Here is a 21,716-nt window from a genome sequence, read left to right on the forward strand (position 1 = left end):
CAGAGACACATCCATTTTGTTGGATATACCTAAAGTTCATTCATTTTAATTGCATTGTGAAACAACACAATCACTCAACTACATATTGTCTATGGCTACCTTCTCAATGTAACAGCTGAGTTGAGACATATGGCCCAAAAAACCTTAAAAGATCTGGCCCTTATAGAAAAAGTGTGCCAAACTCTGCTACAAAGCATTAGTTCCAAAACTTTAATGTACAACGGAATCACATGAAGAGCTTGTTAAAACACAGAGTATTGGGACTCCATCCCCAGAATTTCTGCATAAGTAGGTATAGAGTACTTAGAATTTTCATTTCTAAAAAGGTTCTATTGAGGAGAGAGAAGGAATAAACTTTGAGAATCACTGCTGTAGAGTATTCCATTGTATCTGCATACAATAACTTGTTCACCCATTCTACTTTTTTCTTTTTTTTTTTTAAGAGACAGGATCTCTCTTTGTTGCCCAGGCTGGTCTTGAACTCCTGGCCTCAAGCAATTTCAAGCAATCCTCCCACAACACCGGGATTATAGGCACAAGTCAAGTCCCACTCTACTACTGATAGACACTGCTCTTAATTCTAATATCTGGTCATTAAAAATAATGTCTTACAACCATTTCTGCACAAAATTTTTGGTGTACATTTATACCTACTTTTTCAGTGAAAACACAGGACTATAAACTACATGTTTAACCACAGCAGATACTACCAAACAGCATTCTGAAGTGGTTGTGGCAATTTACATACCCACCCCAGTGTATGTCCCTATAGACATCTCTCTCCAATACTCGTATTGTCTTGTCTTTTTCATTTTAGTCATTTTGGTGAATGCCTACTGGTATCTCATTGTGATTTTAGTTTTGATTTCCCTGATGAATAAATAACAAAGAAAAAACATTTCCCTATATTTACTGCCCATTTGGATTTCCCCTTGTATGACGTGCTTGTGTTCATGATAAAAACTTGGCTGGGCACAGCATCTCACACCTGTAATCCCAATGCTTTGGGAGGCCTAGTTGGGAGGATCACTTGAGGCCATGAGTTTGAGACTAACCGGGACAACATATTGAGACCCTGACTCTACAAAAATAAAGAAAAAAATTAGCTGAGCATGGTGGTATGCACCTGTAGTCCCAGCTACTTGGGAGGCTGAGGCAAGATGATCTCTTGAGCCTGGGAGATTAAGTCTGCAGTGAGCTATGATCGCACCACTGCACTCCACCTTGGGCTGCAGAGCGAGACTCTTGTCTTAAAAACAAACAAACAAGCAAAACTCTCATAAAACATTATTGCCTTGTTCTTAGTCTCAGAGGAAAAGCACTCAGTCTTTTTCATTCAATAAGATATTAGTTGTACGTATTTTGTAGATGTCCCTTATCAGAAAATTATTTTCTACTCCTACTTTAAAAGAAACAAAGGAATAGCTACGCAGTTTTATCAACTGCTTTTTATGTATCTCTAGAGATAACTGTGTTTTCTCCTTATTAACAGATGATTAAATTGCTTGTTTCAGTTAAATGTAAAGCACATGTTGAAAAAAAAAATCTCCCTTTAGTTACAATGTATTATCCTTTTGTACATATTGATGGATTTTGTTAATATTTGTTTAGAATTTTTGTATCTGTGTTTATGAGTGAAATTGACCTATAATTTCCACTTCTAATGTCCTTAACAGATGTGTGTATCATTATTATCCTGGCCCCCTAAAATGTATTGAGAATTGTTTTGTTTCCATTCCACCTAACAGTTTATGTCAGACTGATACTATTTCTTCTTTTCATGTTGGTAGAATTCACCAGTGGAGCCACCTTGGCTTGCAATGTTCTTCAGAGAAAGGTTTTAAATTACAAAATCAATTTCATTAACAGTTATAGAAACAGATTTTCTATTTCTTCTATGTCAGTTTTGAAAAGTTCTTTTGTTCGTATCATTTGGTAAGTCTATTGACATAAAGTTATTCAATGTGTCCGACTATCTTTTTAATATGTGTAGGATCCAGAGTAATACCCTCTATCATTGGGATTTTGGTTATTTATATCCCTCTGTCTGTCTGTCTGTCTCTCTCTCTCTCTCTCAGATGAATTCCTTGAGGGGTTCATCAATATTACTAGCCCGTTCAAAGTATTACTTTTGGTTTGGTTGATCCTCTCCCATGGTATATTTGTTTTCACACTTTTATTAATTTCCTCTTTTATTTGTATTATTTCATTTTATCTACTTTCCTCTGGTTTAGTTTGCTGATCTTCCCAATTGACAGGGATCACTGATTTTAAATAAAAATCTAAGAGCTATGAAATGTTCCTCTAAGTATAGCTTTAGGCATTTCCCACAGTTGTAACATGTAACATGTCATTAAGTACAATGTATTTTCTAATTGTTCAACTTCTAGGCTATTTAGAATATTTCTTAATTTTTAATCACATAGGTATTTTTCAGTTATTTTTTAACTATTGATTTCAGGTATAATTTTATTATGGTATTAAAATCTGTGTCATTTCAATCTTTGGAAATCTGACTTTCGTTTTATGGTTCAGGATATAAACAAATTTTATAAATATTCCATGCAAACTTGAAAAAAAAAGTGCATTCTGCAGCTGTTGATGCAGTGTTCTATGCATATCAGTTATATATTTGATGTTTAAATCTTCTATATCCTTAATTGATTAGGTTTCAGGCCTAAGGGCAGGAAACTGACATTCCGCTCTGAAGGACAGTCAGTGATGGATGCCCACAAAGGCACTAATTTCATCTTCCAGATATTTTAAATCTTCTGTATCCTTACCAACTTTTTCAACACTTATTCTATCAACAAGTCAGCGTGGTATGTTAAAACATTCCACTATGATGGCAAATATACTTTTCTTCTTCGAGTTTTATTCATTATTGCTTTATATATTTTGAGGTTATGCTATCAGGTACTTTTAAATTTTGGACTGTATACTACTTCCCAAGGAAGTGAATAATGCTAAAGGGTAGCATTATTAAATACTCCTTTTTATCTCTAGTAATGCTTTAAATATGATATTAATACAGCTACAACTGCTTTTTTTCTTAAGGTTTGCTAAATCTTTGCTCATACTTTTAATCTTTCTATATACTTATATTTAAAATGTCTCTCATAAGCAACAATCAATTTAGTTTAGTTTTGTATTATATCCGGTCTGACAATCTTTAGCTTCTAGTTGGGGCAATTAATCAATTATATTTAATGTAATCACCAATATTTGTGAGATTAAATCAAACATCTTACTACTTGTTCTTTGACTTTTGTGGCATTCCTTTTATTTATTTCTTGCTTTCTTCTGGATTAAGTATTTTTACTTTACTTATCCTCTATTTTTTTTAAGTTTTATATTCTTTTACTATTTTTGGCAATTCTAGAAAACATGTATCCTTAACTTAACAGAAATAATATCTCTGTAACTTAGCATTTAATATAAAGATCTTAGAGTATCTTAAATTCTCTTTACTCCTAACTTATATGCTCTTACTGTCATGTATTTTAGTTATATTTAAACATTAAATAGTTCTGCTTTTTATTTTTCTACTTTTTTTTTTGAGATGGAGTCTCGCTCTGTCACCCAGGATGGAGTGCAATATTACGATCTCGGCTCACTGGAACCGCCCTGAACCCCTCCCAGGTGCAAGCGATTCTCCCGCCTCAGCCTCCTGAGTAGCTGAGATTGCAGGCACCTGCCACCAGGCCCTGCTAATTTATGTCTCTGTTGCTGTCTCTCTCTCTCTCTCTGTTTTGGACTGTGTGTTAAATCCTGTATATGAAAAATTATAAAGATAATTTTAGCAGTTGGATGATGTCTTCTTCTAGTGGAGATTGTATTTGCTCTTGGCAGGTAGCTAAGAATACCACAAATTTTATATTATTTTAACCTAATTGGGAACTGAGATGATTTTAAACTGGGCTTCAGTCCATATGATGCCAGGTTTACTTCTGGTTTACTTTTGTCTGACATATAACCCTTTGGGGATCTCAATCTAAAGCCTATAGGAATTACCAAGGGCCTCTTCCTTACTTTTGTGTCAGGAGAAAACTCTGCTCAATTTCTCATACTCTCAAGCCTGACCCTTTTAGAATCAGAAACACTACAAAAATAACAAAATATCTCTAGGAACAAGGCAGCACCCAAATGCGGAGCTCACTTCCCTGGATTTTTTTCTTATAGTCTAGGCCCTATAAAACTTATTTGAAGGTACTCCAATGCCTTCAAATATATGTTGTTGAGGTTTTTTGGTTGTTCTCCAAGGTAAGGTTCATCAAAAGTTTCTAGTCTGACAAAACAGAAGTAAAATGGATGAAACAAAAACTTGCTAGATTATGAGCTCCTCAAATAAGATCCCTGCACTGTAAATTTTCTATCTTCTATGCTTAGCGCATTGCCTGGCACACAACTGTTGTTCAATTTACTCATGAATCAATAAAATGAAGAATAATTCTCAGCAAGTAAAGAAAAAAGAGGGCAGTAATACAAATAACAGAAAACATACAATTGGCCCTCCATATCTGCAAAAGATTCCACATTTGTAGATCCAACGAACCACATATTAAAAATATTTAGAAAAAAATACAATAAAAATATAAACTTAGAAATGAAACAGTATAGCAACTATTTACATAACATTTACAATGTATTAAAGATAAGAAACTGGGAGATGATCTAAAGTATACTGGAGAATGTGTATAGATTATGTGCAAATACTGTGCTATTTTACATAAGGGACCTGAGCATCTGTGGATTTTAGTATTCTTCAGCAGGGGGTCCCTAAACCAATCCCCTGTGGATATGCAGGGATAGCTGTACTTTTAAATATCAGAAACCTCTTTGGGTCTGTCTCTTAGTCTACATTATAGGCTCTACCACTACCTTGATTCAGTTCAGAATCACTCACCCATTTTACAGTCATGTGCCACACAAAAACATTTCGGTCAAGGACCAACTGCATATACAACAGTGATCCCTAATCTCATGAAAAATTCGTATTATCTACCGACATCTTGATCCTGACCCTGTGTAGGCCTATACTAATATGCTATGGTAATATGTATGTATACATGCTAATATGGTAATATGTATGTATACATGCTAATATGTATGTACATGTCTTTGCTTTTAACAAAAATGTTTTTAAAGTTTTAAAAAAATTTAATAAAGGGCTTATAATTATATAAAGAGAAAACATTTTTGCACAGTTATACAATGTGTTTGTGTTTTAAATTGCTACTACAAAAGTCAAAAAGTCAAAAAAAGTTTATAAAGTAAAAACATCACAGTGGGCTCAGGTTAATTTATTATTACAAAAAGAAAAAAATAAATAAACTTAGTGTAACTTAAGTGTACAGTGTTTATAAAGTCTAACTAGTGTGTGTACAGTAATGTCTTAGGCCTTTATCACCACTCACCCAACATCTCACCCAGAGTAACTTCCAGTCCTGCAAGCTCTAATCATGGTAGGTACCCTATGTAACTGTACCATTTTTTATCTTTTATATTGTATTTCTACTGTATCTTTTCTATGTTTAGATACATTTAGATACACAAATACTTACCACTGTGTTACAACTGCCTACAATATTCAGTGTAGTACGCTGTATAGGTTTGTGGCCTAGGAGCAACAGGCTATATCATATAGCCTAGGTGTGTAGTAGGCTATACCACCTAGGTTTGTGTAAATACAGGATGATGTTCATGCAACAGCAAAATCACCCAGTGATGCATTTCTCAGAACACATCCTCATCATTAAGTGACACATGACAGTACCTCAACTAGTTCATAGATTTTTCTCCTTCTTTCCAGTTCACTGCTCTTCAGTCCAATTCAAGTCCTCTGCTAAATATACTTCAAATAGCTTCTCATTGTCTGAAAAATTCTAATCTTCTCTGCACGACATGTAAGTCCACAGTTTTAAGTACAATGTGTATGTTACCTTTGCCTAAAATATATTTTCCCATTGACAATCTAGTGAGCTCCAGCTCACTATTTGAAGCTATATACCAGAATCAACCCTGGAAAATTTCTGCAGCTTTCAGGTAGTTCCAATCAACCTCATCCTTTGTGTAACTACTTTACCTTATATCTGATTTCAGCATTTACATCCTGCATGGCAATTATTACATCTCTTTCCCATCCTACATGCCTATGTACTCCTTTTGGACAAAATTTAGAACCAAACCACAGTCATCATATTGAAGATTTTTCCTATAAACGTACCCATGATACTATATCTTCTTTTTAAATATTTTAACCTTAACTGATTTTATACTCAACTGAACTTAACAAGTAATCACTGAGTCACTGAGTACCCATTTCATACCAGTTACCAATGAGGTACATATAAATAAGACACTTGACAAGATTCTGATCCATAATTGCACCACATTGCCCAAAACATTGATATTCAGGGTAGCAAGTAAATGAGAATCACCCATCTTCCAAGTAGTTTTGAACACATTTTCCATAAACTCTAAGGTTTTTTATTTTTATATAATACATTTATAGCCAAGGCATTTCTTCTGGTTGGCTGTCTAATCTAGACTTCTAGAAAAGAATAATTTCAATTTACAATAAAGAATACCTGTCTTTTTTCAAAAGCAACTTAACCAATGTTCTGTTTAATGATCCACAGAGCAACTGATGTTCTGCTCTGTAAAATATAGAACCCAGACAACAAAATGCATTCCCTCACCCTTTTAACACATATATTTATCTGCAAGAGATAAAGAATATTAATTTAGTATGATTTAAGTAAGAGTCTTGGACTGAATCAAGAGACATGGATGGCAATCCCAGCTTAGCTTTTGGTTAAAAGAAAATATTATACAGCCAGAGTGTTAAGGTTTAATACTGGCTTTAGACATCATCTGAAAAACTAGAATAAAAATAGTACTGACTGATAAATAACACTACATAACTCATAAGTGTTAGCTAATATTATAACAATATTATCTTTCCAAAGCTCTAGTGTAGCATCTAGCTAAAAGGTTGTATGTTTAAAACTTTAAGCATTCATCAAGTTGGCCAGGACTAATATTGTCATGTTATTGTTAACCAGCCATTATGTCCTTTAAGCAAAATAGAGGCACTTTTTTAAAAAGTTAAGACAGAGAGCAACAAGATCCAATGATGGGAGACTTGATGATGTAAAGATCTTTTCTCCCCCTTTTCTGTAGACCTGCTAGCTGCTGTAGTCTTTCTGTTCATTCTCTATTCTTAACCATTTCCCTTGAGTTCAGTTTGATGAAACCTGTGTCTGCCTATGTCCTCACACACAAATTCTGGGGTACAATGTAAACCTATTACTGATTTCAACCTCAGTTTGGAGAAAAAGTCCACATTTTGTTTGACCCTCCCTTTACCCCAATAATTCTCATGGAAACTGAAAGCCCACTCTTTTCTTTGAGACGGAGTCTCACTCTGTCGCCCAGGCTAGAGTACAGTGGCATGATCTCAGCTCACTGCAACCTCCGCCTCCCGGGTTCAGGCGTTTCTCCTGCCTCAGCCTCCTTAGTAGCTGGGATTACAGGCTCCTACCACCACACCCGGCTAATTTTTGTATTTTTAGTAGAGATGGGGTTTCACCATGCTGGTCAGCCTGGTCTCAAACTGCTGACCTCGTCCATCCACCTCGGCCTCCCAAAGTGCTGGGATTACAGGTGTGAGCCACCGCTCCCAGCCGAAAGCACACTCTTTTTATACTAACTTAATCAATCTTGAGATTCTCATAAGAAATATCTAGTTACCCATCTTGGTCTCTCCATACCTAGTTTCTTTGTATCTACACTCTGTATTGACTTGAGATTCTGTTAATAAGCTCCTCTATCCCATCCCAGAACTAAGAGACCAAAGCAATCAAACAAGCATACAGCTGGCCCTCCATATCCTCGAGGGATTGGCTCCAGGACCCCCTGTGGATACCAAATCCACAGATGCTCAAATCTCTAATATAAAATGGCTTAGTACAGTCAGCCCTCTGTATTTGCAGGTTTGTATCAGTAGCTTTGTATCAGCCATGGGTTGAATGCTTGGATGTAAAACCCAAAGATAAGGAGGACTGACTGACTGTACTTAGCATTACACACAGTGACCAAGCCCAAGGTAGCAATTAAAAATCAACACCATTGTTTCTAAACTCCTGTGTGAAAGAAAAAAAAAGAAAAGAAAAAAACAATCAACACCAGCAATAAAAGCAAAACAAACCAAACACACACATCTTTTTATTCAAAGGTTCATTCAAGGCCAGGCGTGGTAGCTTGTGCCTGAAATCCCAGCACTTTTAGGAGGTCAAGGGGGGAGGATCGCTTGAGCCTAAGAGTTTGAGACCACTCTGAGCAACATAGTGACACCTTGTCTCCATAAAAAATAAAAACAAAAATTAGCTGGGCATGGTGACGTGCACCTGTGGTCCCAGCTCTTGAGTGGCTGAAGTGGGGGGACTGTTTGAGCCCCAGAGGTTGACAGAGTGAGCCAAGATCAAGCCGCTGTACTTCAGCTTGGGTGACAGAGCAAGAAGACCCATTTCTAAAAAACATACACCCCTGCAAAAACAACAAAGGTGCAATCAAATAAGCATATATAAGCAATTTTTTTTTTTTTTGAGACAGTCTCATTCTGTTGCCCAGTCTGGCACGCAGTGGCTCGAACACAGCTCACTGCAACCTACATCTCCCAGGCTCAGGTGATCCCCCCACCTGAGTCTCCTGAGTAGCTGGGACTACTGGCATGCAATACCCCATCTGGTTAATTTTTATATTTTTTGTAGAAACAGGGTTTTGCCATGCTGCCCAGGCTGGTCTCTAACTCCTGGGCTCAAGAGATCCACCCACCTTGACCTCCCAAAGTGCTGGGATTATCGCTGTGAGCCACCGCGCCCAGCCAGCAAATCTATTTCGGGGACTATAAAACCTCTGTCATCTGCTTACAATGATATGTGGACCACAATATTTGTATTGAAAGACAAGATTTAAAATGCTTATTATGTGCTTTCCATTCTTTTAATAAAATATTGTAACTGATATTATGATAAACAATTGAAGCTACCAGACTACTCTGTTGTATCTTACACATTTCTAACCCCATCAGTTGAGTTTACATATACAAAGAGGCAACGGTATTTCTTCCCAAGCCAATTTACATCGTTATTCTTGTTTGTAAAGGCACGTTTCAATATTTAATAGAAATACTATGTAAATCAATAAAATGTCTGAAAAAATAAAGTGAATTATTATGAGTATGACTGAAAGATATGTGTGATGGGGGGACAAGTGTATACATATTTAGGTACTCACTTGTTCCAATTTAAAGATATGCTGATTAAAGTAGTGCTGTAAACGTTCATTAGCAAAATTAATACAGAACTGTTCAAAGCTGTTATTTTCATAATCTTCAAACCCAAAAATATCAAGAACACCAATGGACAATGTCTGTAAAACAAGAGAAAGTTTTGATTAAAAGTAATGTTTAAATTTATTTAATGAAAAATATCCACAACATGAGTAACAAAATGCTCAATTCCTCTAAAGCAGTACACAGGGGATTGTGTTTGGTCAGTATTCAAAATATATCATGAATTAAAAGTATTCCAGTTCTCTTTATCTTACTTTTGTCCTAATTAAAAAATACATCCAAACCGTTAATACATATAATCTATAGATTACAGAAATGTGTGAAGCAAGGTTAATGGCCTGTTATCTTAAGAAACCTCAGAAATCCCTAAGATCTAAAAGGGAATGGAAAAAAACAGAGTATGGGGAAATCAAAAGGTTATTTAAATGAAGGATCAAGAGAGGCAGGTTACTCCTGGCTATATCAAGAAGACGATGCAATTTTTCCTATTTTGACTTCTACACTCCAATAAATAGAATTCTTCGTTAAGAACCAAACTAGTATATTTTATAAGCCTCATGAAGACTGAGTGAAACTAGATGTCAGAACGTATGGTTTCTTTTTTTTGTTTGTTTTTTGAGACGGAGTCTCGATTTGTTGCCCAGGCTGGAGTACTGTGACATGATCTCAGCTCACTGTAACCTCTGCCACCGGGGTTCATGCGATTCTCCTGCCTCAGCCTCACCAGCAGCTCGGTTTACCAAGGCATGCACCACCACTCCTGGCTAATTTGTTGTATTTTTGGTAGAGACGAGTTTCACCATGTTGGCCAGTCTGGTATTAAACTCCTTAGTACAGGTGATCCACCCGCCTCGGCCTCCCAAAGTGCTAGGATTACAGGCGTGAGCCACCACACTCAGCCAGAACATATGGTTTCATAAAGTTAAAAATATTTATTTAAAAAAAAAAGTATGAGGTTTAAAATGTTGAATAGTGCTAAAAGGATTATAACGAAAGACAGCAATCCCTGCCTCATCAAGGTCTGCTCCCTAAAGTCAACCACATTCAAATCTTTCAGCTGTTTGGTAGAATACAGAACACAAATGTTTATACTTCTAGGAATAAGCTAACTTCTTACTGTGGATTTGGCTCTAATACCTGCATATAAACACTTTTCTCATGACCCCAACCCATTCTAGAAATACAGTTGTATGACAATTTTGGTTAAATGAAAATAATTTTTCTCCACTGGTGCTAAGAGATACAATGGGCAAACTGATATAATGAATGATAAATAGTAAGATTTTTTTTTAAAGCCTGTACTATTTTGTTTAATTCTGCCAAGTTTAGGCCCTTAAAAAAATTAAAATAATGCCCTTCGAAAATATATCAATTTGACAAATTAGATTACAATTTAAATTAATTTTTGTGACTGTGAGTTTACCTGAAGCATGAAAAATTAACATAAGAGCAATTTCACATTTAAGGCAATATGATTAAATTAAAAAGATGACATTTTTAATCAGTCTGACAAGGTGGACTAGTCCATGAAGGCTGCCCAGAAAATACAACTAGATGTGAAATTAAATACCTATCATCTGCCATATGAAAAATAAATTCTAGTTAGAAAAAGTCTAAACATAAAAAATTATAATTATAAAAATATAAGAATAAATATTTTACAATCTTGGGCTAGAAGAGGCCTTCCTCTGTAAGTAAAATACATATACAAAATGCAAAACTAAAAACAAGAAAAATGACAGAATTAACTGCAAAAAAATTACAACATAAAATCACAAAAACAGATATTATAAATAAATCTAAAAAGTAAATAACTAAGAAAATAATTGCAATATATATCAAACTATAGGCCTCCACAAATATCCACAATAAATGCCTTCTAAAAAGGAGTAGGCCAGGCATGGTGGCTCACGCCTGTAATCCCAGCACTTTGGGAGGCCAAGAAGGGCAGGTCACTTGAGGTCAGGTGTTTGAGACCAGCCTGGCCAACATGGTGAAATCTCATCTTGACTAAAAATACAAAAACTAGTGGCAAGCACCTGTAATCCCAGGTACTTGGGAGGCTGAGGCAGGAGAATCACTTGAACCCAGGAGACGGAGGTTGCAACGAGCCAAGATCATACCATTGTACTCCAGCTTGGGCAAAAAGAGTGAGACACTGTCTCAAAAATAAAATTAAATTAAAAATAAAAGGAGTATCAAAAAGACAAAATAAAAAACAAAAATAACACAAAGATATTTTAAAAACATAGAGAATAAATAAAATAGAGAAAACATAACTTTTATGAACTTTTATCTATCATTAAAAATAACGCAATAAAATGACCATTCCCTTATCAGATTAGGAGAATTTAAATACTGATAACATCCAATGTGGGTAAAGGTGTAGGGGATCAGGTGCTTTCACACACTGCTGCTGGAAATGTATAGTCTTTTTTGGAAAGTGTCCAATTTTTAAAATGTATCTATCCTTAAACTCAACAATCAGCAGGGCATGGTGGCTCATGCCTATAATCCCAGCACTTTGGGAAACCGAAGCATGTGAATTGCCTGAGGTCAAGAGTTCAAGACCAGCCTGGCCAACAAAGTGAGACCCTGTGTCTACTGAAAATACACAAATGAGCTGGATGTGATAGTGGGCACCCATAATCCCAGCTACTAAGGGGGCTGAGGCAGGAGAATCGCCTGAACCTGGAAGTCAGAGGTTGTAGCGAGACCATGCCACTGCACTCCAGCCTGGGTGAGAGCGAGATACCATCTCAAACAAACAAAGACAGCAATCCCACTTTGATAATTTTATCCTAGAGAAATGAATACACAGGTAAGTAAAAGAATATTTGTTACAGCATTATCTATAACAATAAAACAAAAATAATCTATTTTTAATGGATGGATTTATGGTACACATCTTATTATGTATTTATATTAAAACATTTTTTTAAATAACCAGGTCCAGATATATAATGAGACAGAAAATATTTCAAGAGATTCTAGGTAAAAAAATATATATATATGTTTGAAAGAATACAGAGAGCATGATTCTATTTACATTTTTTAAAGCAACTCTGAATATACACGTTTGGGAGGTAAAAACACATAATAAAAAAGGTCTGGAAAGACACACAGAACAATTCTTCTGAACAGGGTAATAAATAATGAATAAAAGTGATTTCTTACTTATTACTCTATATAATTCTGTGTTTTTAAATTTCATGTATTAACCAGTTTACTAAAATAGCTTTTAGGGAAAAACATTATAATCTAATATATCATTACCTTGGTATTATGCTCTAAATCTTTACTATTCAGAAGTGCATGATTAATTCGAAAAACTATCCAGTCAAACAGGGCACTATATAGAGACTTAGCCATGGAGTTCCTCACTGTCACAGCCTGAAAAACAAAAGGATTACAAGTGCATGTAGAATTGACAATGATATGATTAAGATACCATGACAAAGTTTTTTGCTCCCATTCAAGAAAGAAACTTACTATTCTGAATTAGAAACTAATTTTTCTCTCAAAATAAAAAATCTATAACTTAAGTTTTTTGTTTGTTTGTTTTTGAGACAGAGTTTGGCTCTTGTTGCCCAGGCTAGAGTGCAATGGCGCAATCTCGGCTCACCATAGCCTCCGCCTCCCGGGTTCAAGTGATTCTCCTGCCTTAGCTTCCCAAGTAGCTGGGATTACAGGCACATGCCACCATGCCTGGCTAATTTTGTATTTTTAGTAGAAATAGGGTTTCTCCATGTTGGTCAGGCTGGTCTCGAACTCCTGACCTCAGGTGATTCACCCATCTCGGCCTCCCAAAGTGCTGAGATTACAGGCGTGAGCCACCGCACCCAGTCAATTGAAGTTTTCCATATGTACTCATTCAATTAGTCCCACTCAGAGAATCTAGGCCAAAACTGCCATTAAAGATGAGAGAAACAAAATGTAGGTCACCCAGCTCAAAACATGTTTACTAAAAATTGGGATATATATTCCCCCTAGGAAAGAAGGTATAATTGGAAGTTTACAAACAAATGACTTTGCCAGTTAGTGTGGGTAAGAGTATTCTAGGCAGAGGAACAAATCTGTTAGCAAACAGCCATTAATTTCTGCAGGATCCAAATCACCCTCTTAAAACATACACTAATACAACCACAATTACATTGATAGTTGTCTTCAGCTTGTCACCCATAGAAACTCCTAGAATTACTCCATCCTTGAGGACAGAAACAATTCCTTCATTATGTAGTTACAAAATTTATTTTTTCCTCACTCTAAGCTTTCCAAGTTTATGACAATTCTCTATACTATCTGCTCTATTTTCCTGTAAGTCTGAAATTGTTCTTAAAAAAACAAGAATTTCACCATTTAGAAAGCATAAATTTACAAAAAAAAAAAAGGGGGGGAGGAGTAGGGTAGGGCACATGTCTTACAGAATTGAATCTTGGCACTTAGAAGAATATAAATCCTAGCAATTTACATATTTATTATCTAGGGGTTTATTTTGAAGCTTGTATATTCAGGCATATATTTATAACTCTGTTTTGAAGTATAAAGAAAATAGAGAGTAATGATTAAGAACTAGACTATCTTCCAATTCTAGTTTTTCTACTTATTCTAGCTGCATAATCGTGACTAAGTTACTTAACCTCTTAGGCTACTGCTTATACATCTGTAAAAAGAAGGTAATACTACAACCTACCACACAGGTGATGAATTAATTTCTGAATACTGAAGGAAAAAGAAGCTTCCAGTTCCTAGACCAAAAAATAACTGCCTACATAGCAGAGAGAAGATTGGTATCAAATTCTCTATCTTCAACACCAGAAACCTGTATTATTTTTTATTGTTGTGCAGTTTTAGAATATTTTTAATCTGCAAATGGTTGAATCTTTGGATATGGAATCTGAGCGTAAGGTGAACCAACTATCAAGAAAACCAATGGTAGAATGAAAATATAATAGAATACCACTGTATTTTTCCCCCAGAAAGAAAAGAAAAATGAAGATAATCTGATAAAATTCAGGGAAAGTACAATATTTGAAAACTAAATCAACAAATATAAGACATAGAATAAGCATATAAACATTATCACAATAAATTTTATAAATGAGTTGAATTTAAAAGACAGACCTTCAGACAAAGATAAAAACTAAAGTCTAACTACACTATGGTTTACATAATGTACCCTTTTTATAACATACCATAGTTATAGAATCCAGATATGCCAATACAATACCTATTTATTTACTTTGTACTCCAAATTTTATACTTCCAGCCCTCTTCTCTGAAACGCATGTCTGTCTTTCATAGCTTAACCTCAGCAAACCCAAATACCAAGTAATATTTTCCCACCCAAACAAGACCTCATTTAGTGTTTCCTATCTCATTGAAGGGTACCAATATTCTTACAGCTGTGTAAACCAGAAATGTAGGACTCATCCTTGACACCTCCTTTGTTTGCCTTGCTTCCCATTATTCAAGTCATTACCAGGTCCTGTTGATTTAGTCATCAATTTTTTTTCTTTTAAATCCATACATTTCTCCCTGTCAATATGTCACCATTCTACAAAGCAAATATCATTCTCACTATTGCAGCCTCTGAACTCATCTCTCTACATCCACTCCTGACTTCTGTGTTTGACCAAAACCCAAGATAGCCCACAAGATTCCCATCCCCTGGGGAGTACAAGTTCTGTATAATTCCCTCCTCGTAAGTGTAGGCAGAACTGTAAATACAATGGATTCCACTCCCATATGAACCTGATGTTACATGATAAAAATGAAGGGATTTTAAAGATATAAAAACCCAAACCAATTGACTTTTTAATCAAAGGGAGATCATCCTGGATAGGACTGACATAATCAGAAAAAGCTCTTCAAAAGGGATTTGAGTTCTGCTGTAAATAGAGCTTCTCCTGCTGACCCTGAAGAAGCAAACTGCCATGTTACAGGCAGGGTCACATGGCAAAAAATCACATCAGCCTCTAATTGCTGAGAATGGCCCCTGACTGACATCCAACAACAACAGAAAACTAGGTGCCTCAGTCCTAGAATCACAAGGAACTGAATCCTGTCAACCACCTGTGAACTTGGAAGAGAACCTCAAGCCTCAGATGACACATTATACCCCAATGGATATCTCAATTTCAGTGCTTGAGATTAAGGGGCTGAAATTTTTATTAAAGAAATAACGGCCGGGCGCGGTGGCTCATACCTGTAATTCCAGCACTTTGGGAGGCCGAGGCAGGTGATCACACGGTCAGGAGTTCAAGACCAGTCTGACCAAAATGGTGAAACCCTGTCTCTACTAAAAATACAAAAAATTAGCTGGGCATGGTGGCGGGTGCCTGTAATCCCAGCTACTCGGGAGGCTGAAGCAGGAAAATCACTTGAACCTGGGAGGCAGAGGTTGCAATGAGCCGAGATCACATCACTGCACTCCAGCCCAGGTGACAGTGTGAGACTCCATCTCAAAAAAAAAAGAAAAAAATACACCAAACAAACATAAACAAAAACAAAGCTGGGAATACAAAACAATCTCAGAAGGTTACATTTAAAGTTAAAAATAAAAATAAATATTTAAAAAAATTTTGTAATGAAAAAGGTGGTGTGGTCATTAGAGAAATGCAAATCAAAACCACAATGAAACGAGTCACAATGGCTATTGTTAAAAAGTCGAAAAACAACAGATGTTAGTGGGGATGCGGATAAAAAGGAACATTTATACATTGTTGGAGGGAGTGTAAATTAGTTCAACCATCGGGGAAGACGGTGTGGCAATTCCTCAAGGACCTAAAAGCAAAACTACTATTCGACCCAGCAATCCAATTACTGGGCATATATCCAAAGGAATAGAAATCATTTTATCATAAAGACACATGTAAGCATATGCTCACTGCAGCACTATTCACAAGAGCAAAGACATGGAATCAACCTAAATGCTCATCAATGACACACTGGATAAAGAAATGTGGTACTTATACACCATGGAATACAATGCAGCCATAAATAAGAAGAAAACCATGTCCTTTGCAGGAATATAGATGAAGCTGGAAGCCATAATGCCTTGCAAACTAACACAGGAACAGAAAACCAAACACAGCATGTTCTCACTTCTAAGTGGAAGCTAAATGATGAGAACACACGGAGACATACAAGGGGTGATAAAGAGTGGGAGAAGGGAGAGGATCAGGAAAAATAACTAATGGGTACTAGGCCTAACACCTGGGTGACGAAATAATCTCTGCAACAAACCCCCATGACACAAGTTTACCTATATAACAAACCTGCACATGTACCCCGGAACTTAAAGTTAAATTTTTAAAAAAAGAAAAAGGTAGTGAAATAAAATGTAAAAAGCAATGAATATTTATTTTACATAAAAGAAATATAAAACTCTTAAAGATTTGGCTTTCTTATTGTTTAGAAAGAAGCTCTCAAAGTAGAAGACTATAATATGACATAAGAAGAAATGTGGACTTGGAGACACAGAAGATGAGACAAATGGATCAATGTCAAGCTTAAAAAACATTCTCTAGAATTCAATCACAATTTCCTCACCTCTGTCTTCTAATATTCTAATTTCATATTCCTGTCCAATTTTTATAATTATCATAATTTGATTTGTCATCACTTTCATAAAATTACTCCATAAAGTAGTGGCTTTTCAATAATTTTCCTACCCCTACAGATCTGAGTGGTATAATAGTAGCAACAAATATCACCTAGAAGCCTCAGTATACAGATGATATTTAAAGTGATGGGACTGGGTAAGATAACCTCAATGAAGAATATAGAGAAGAAGAAACAAAGACTGTGTCCTAGGGTACTCCACCTTTTAGAGTTGAAGAAAAAAGACAAGACAAGCAGAAAGAACTGCAAACAAGTAGCCAACAATGAAAAAGTTAACCAAAAAAGTATGATGTGCTAGAAGAAACTGTCTCAAGAATAATAATTAATTGGGTCAAATACTGCTCATTTATAATTCTAATCTACCATCTATCTACCCCACATTAGTAATATGAAAGTTAGAAATGATGAAGAGGTTAAGATCCTTGGAGAAAAATGCAAGCCTATTTCTCACAATCACATTCAAATTTAAGTTTCCAAATCAATGGAAAATTCACAATCAAATTTAAAGGCCTAGAAAATATTTCAATGAAAACTTTTTGCCCTTGTCATTTTCCTGCTGTTAAGAGAAAACCCAAACTTCAAACCTAAACTTCTAACAATGTCCAGAATGCTTTCATTTCATAGAAAATTCATCATACCTCTGCCAACTTGTATGGCAAAATAAGCTTTTCTCCCACTGTCACCGTCTTCCTTGTAACTAATGCTTCAAATAGCATCTCTTCTTTAACCTATAAAACAGAAAAGTAAACTCAATATGTAAGATTTATGACAATGTGTTGAATTATCTTTTGAAAAAGCCAAATAGAGGAGGAAAAGCTTAATGAGATTAGCAATTATATAGCAGAGAAAAGAGTCAATACACTGGGCAATTTTAATACTGGCCAAAATGGAATTTAAGTGTCCCACTCAAAAGACAACTGGGTTTTTTCAAGTTAAAGCTTGCTTTCTGATCATAACAGAGAAACATGTTTCACTATGCAGAATACAGAAAATATAGAACAGAACAAAAAACATTTTAAGATGATCAACCATAATCTCACAAGCTGGAGGCAAGGACTAAAAAGTGACAGCACTTCTTGAATTCCAGAAATATTCCAAAGGATATTAATTTATGTTTCAGATATTCCTTCTTCATGAATCTTGAATTCTAGGAATATTCCAAAAAATACTTACATTTCAGATGTTTCTTCTTATTCATGAATGACAAACTTTTAAGATAAAGTTGACACTTCCTTTGTTCTCACTCTCTCCCCAGAGACAAATACTATCATGAATTTCACGTTATCATTTCAGTTCATGTTTCTACACTTTATATGTATTAAATATATTCATAAACACTATACTATACTGTCAAATGAATTTAATGTTTACCTATAAAGTATCATATTGCCCATACGTTTTTCAGATCTAACTATGTGGATAATTTTTATTATTATTATTTTTTTCAGACAGTTTCATTCTGCCATTCAGGCTGCAGTGCAGTGGTGTGATCTCGATTCACTGCAGCCTCAACCTCCCAGACTCAAGCAATCCTCCCGCTTCAGCCTCCTGAGCAGCTGGGACTACAGGCACATACCATGTTGATAATTTAGATCAACCTTATTCATCTTAACTGTTATACAGCATTGCAGCATATAAATATACCACAGTGTGTAATCCATTCTCCTCTTTGTAGGCATTTACACTATTTACAATTGTGTGTGATTACAAAATAAACCACAATAAATATTGTTGCATATGAGTTCAAAAGTTTCTGTGAAGAACAAACCTAAAAGTAGAAGAAGGTTAGAGCATACATATTTTCAGCTTTACAGAATACTACCAAATTCCTATATATAATTTTTACCAATAAGCTCTTTCAGCAGTAGCACTGAGAGTTCCTACTTCTTCCAAACCTTGACTATACTTAATGTTACCAGACCTCAGAATTTTGTCATGATGATGGGCATGAAGTGGTAAAACAAGGACATTTTATAAAAGTATCCATACATAATAAAAACATAACATTCATAAATGTAGGCAATATAAAAATTTATCGGTAAAAAGTATTAGATTATAATAGCTGTGAATGGTAGCTCACGACTGTAATCCCAGCACATTAGGAGGCCAAGGTGGGCGGATCACTTGAGGTCAGGAGTTCGAGAACAGCCTGGCCAACATAGGAAACCCTGTCTTCACCAAAAATACAAAAATTAGCCGGATGTGGTAGTGCACACTTGTAATCATGGCTACTCGGGTGGCTGAGGCAAGAGAATCGCTTGAAACCAGGAGGCGGAGTTTGCAGTGAGCCAAGACCACACCACTGCACTCCAGCCTAGGTAACAGAGTCAGACTCCATCTCAAAAAAAAAAAAAAAAAAGATTATAAGGAGAAGATTGAGTTATAAAATGACAGAAAGAGGCATTACCCTGCCACCAACAACATATGATAGATCAATAATCTTTTAAAGAACAACTTTGAATCATATTGAATGGATAAATATTACCTAGCAAATACAACAGCTTTCAGAGCATTCACTGATCAACTCTCAAATTCCAAAAACTGGAAATAATTTGAGGCATATAACAAAATGCAGTAAAGCCAAAAATCAACAACCAAATTTAAATAAAAGGCCTCAACCTTTTAGATTTATTCAAAATACATTAAGAAACAAAAATAGTACCAGATTACACAAAAATGACAAAACAAAGCTAAGAAAAAAACGTAATAAAATCCAAAGCTATATTGTGAGGTATATTTCTGCAATTATTAAAAGTAAATATTGGCTGGGTACAGTGGCTCACACCTATAATCCCAACACACCTGTAATCCCAAGGCAGTAGGACTGCTTGAGCTCAGGAGTTAAAGACCAGGTTGAACAACACAGCAAGACCTCCTCTCTATTAGAAATAAAATGTAAAATCAGCCAGGCATGGGGGCACATGCCTGAACTCCCAAATACTCAGGAGGCTGAGGCGGGAAGATTGTTTGAGCCCAGGAGATCAAAGCTACAGTGAGCCATGATCGTGCCACTGCATTCCAGCCCAGGACTACAGGCACATGCCACCACGCCCAGCTAATTTTTTTTTTTTGAGACAGAGTTTTGCTTTTGTTACGCAGGCTGGAGTGCAATAGCACAATCTCAGAACACTGCAACCTCCGCCTCCCAGGTTCAAGCAATTCTCCTGCCTCAGCCTCCCGAGTAGCTGGGATTAGAGACGGGGTTTCATCATGTTGCCCAGGCAGGTCTTGAACTCCTAAGCTCAAGTAATCGCCTGCCTCGGCCTTCCAAAGTGCTGAGATTACAAGTGTGGGCCACCGTGCCCAGCCTCATACCATGGACTCTTATACAACAACAAAAAAGAAGAATCTAGAACATAGAAATCAGAATTGAAAGATCTCAAAAACATACTATGGAATGAAAAAAAGCCAAGTTTCAGAATAATACATACAGTATAACATTTATATAAAGACTGAAAACAGGCAAAACTATATATTCTTTATAAAAACATCTATCTATACTGAAAATACAGAAACAAGAATAGGAATGACGAACACCAAATTCATAATAGTGGTTACCTCTGGTGGAGACAGAGGTACACAGTGGGCTTCAATTATATGCAATATTTTATTACTTGAGTGGGGCTGTGAGTACGGGTTGATTACATTGTTTTCTATATAATATTGCGTGCTGGCAACATTTCATAACAGGGAAAAAAGGAAGAAAATATCCTAAAACAAATTAATATGCAACAAGTAAAATGTTAGAACTGATCAATCTAAAGGCCAACTCTTTGAAAACATGAAAGATGGCTAGGTGCGGTGGCTCACGCCTGTAATCCTAGCATGTTGGGAGGCCAAGGCAGGCGCATCACCTGAAGTAAGGAGTTCGAGACCAGCATGACCAATATGGAGAAACCCCATCTCTACTAAAAATACAAAATTAGCTGGGCATGGTGGCGCATGCCTGTAATCCCAGCTACTTGGTAGGCTGAGGCAGGAGAATCACCTATACCTGGGAGGTGCAGGTTGCAGTGAGCTGAGATCATACCATTGCACTCTAGTCTGGGCAACAAGAGCGAAACTCCATCTCAAAAAAAAAAAAAAAAGAAAGAAAGAAAAATAAAACATAAAAGACAAATCTCACACAAAGCAAAAGAAAAAAACTAAGAAACACAAATAGCTAATACTATAGAGAAAAAATTTTAAAGACTGAAATTAACAGACTATTTACAAAGAACTCAAAAGCAACACATTCTAAACATTCAAAACATCATTTTTAGAAAATCACAGATCATCCAATACATCATTTTTAGAAAACTACAGATCATCCAAATAACTCAAGCCAGATTTGAAAATCCTAAAAAATTAGTTAACATGGAACAAATAAAAAGATATCAAATACAGTTGCTCATAAGGTTGACCTCTCTCAAACCCTTGAGGAACATATTATTCTCTGCTAATGATCCTTCTAAATGCAGAAAAAGGAGCAAGGGTACAAAAACTCTCAACTCATTTCCTGAGTTCTCTTTAACTAGCACAAAAACCTAACAAAGATTGTACATAGATCTACGCATAACCACACAACCCCAAAACATACTAATCTTGCATAACATTTGGTAAGGATCCTAAAGAAAATATTATCCAATTCATGATTTTTTAATCAGCTCCTCTATAATTTTCTAAAAATTCTTAAATATAATACTTTTAGAATATTCATAAACTATTAATACAGAACAAGTAGCAATGGGTT

At 35.7% G+C, this 21,716-nt stretch overlaps 1 protein-coding gene and 1 long non-coding RNA gene across 32 annotated transcripts in view; one reads left to right on the forward strand and one right to left on the reverse strand.

The window, feature by feature from the left end:
- MYO9A (myosin IXA) overlaps window positions 1–21,716 on the reverse strand; it is a 306,752-nt gene that overhangs the window by 172,534 nt on the left and 112,502 nt on the right. For all 31 annotated transcript variants that reach the window (XM_077939666.1, XM_077939675.1, XM_077939671.1 and 28 more), the window contains 3 exons: window positions 17,623–17,712; window positions 12,635–12,751; window positions 9,301–9,435 (listed from right to left, as the gene is read on the reverse strand). In XM_077939666.1, the coding sequence (XP_077795792.1) occupies window positions 9,301–9,435; window positions 12,635–12,751; window positions 17,623–17,712 (342 nt within the window). The remainder of the gene's footprint in view (window positions 1–9,300; window positions 9,436–12,634; window positions 12,752–17,622; window positions 17,713–21,716) is intronic.
- The window catches only part of LOC144329952 (uncharacterized), a 38,478-nt gene that overhangs the window by 16,119 nt on the left and 643 nt on the right, over window positions 1–21,716 (forward strand). Inside the window, exon 3 of the long non-coding RNA XR_013395705.1 lies at window positions 19,087–19,189. This is a non-coding gene — a long non-coding RNA (uncharacterized LOC144329952). The remainder of the gene's footprint in view (window positions 1–19,086; window positions 19,190–21,716) is intronic.

The sequence above is a fragment of the Macaca mulatta genome, chromosome 7, assembly GCF_049350105.2.
Source record: "Macaca mulatta isolate MMU2019108-1 chromosome 7, T2T-MMU8v2.0, whole genome shotgun sequence".
NCBI lineage: Eukaryota > Metazoa > Chordata > Mammalia > Primates > Cercopithecidae > Macaca > Macaca mulatta.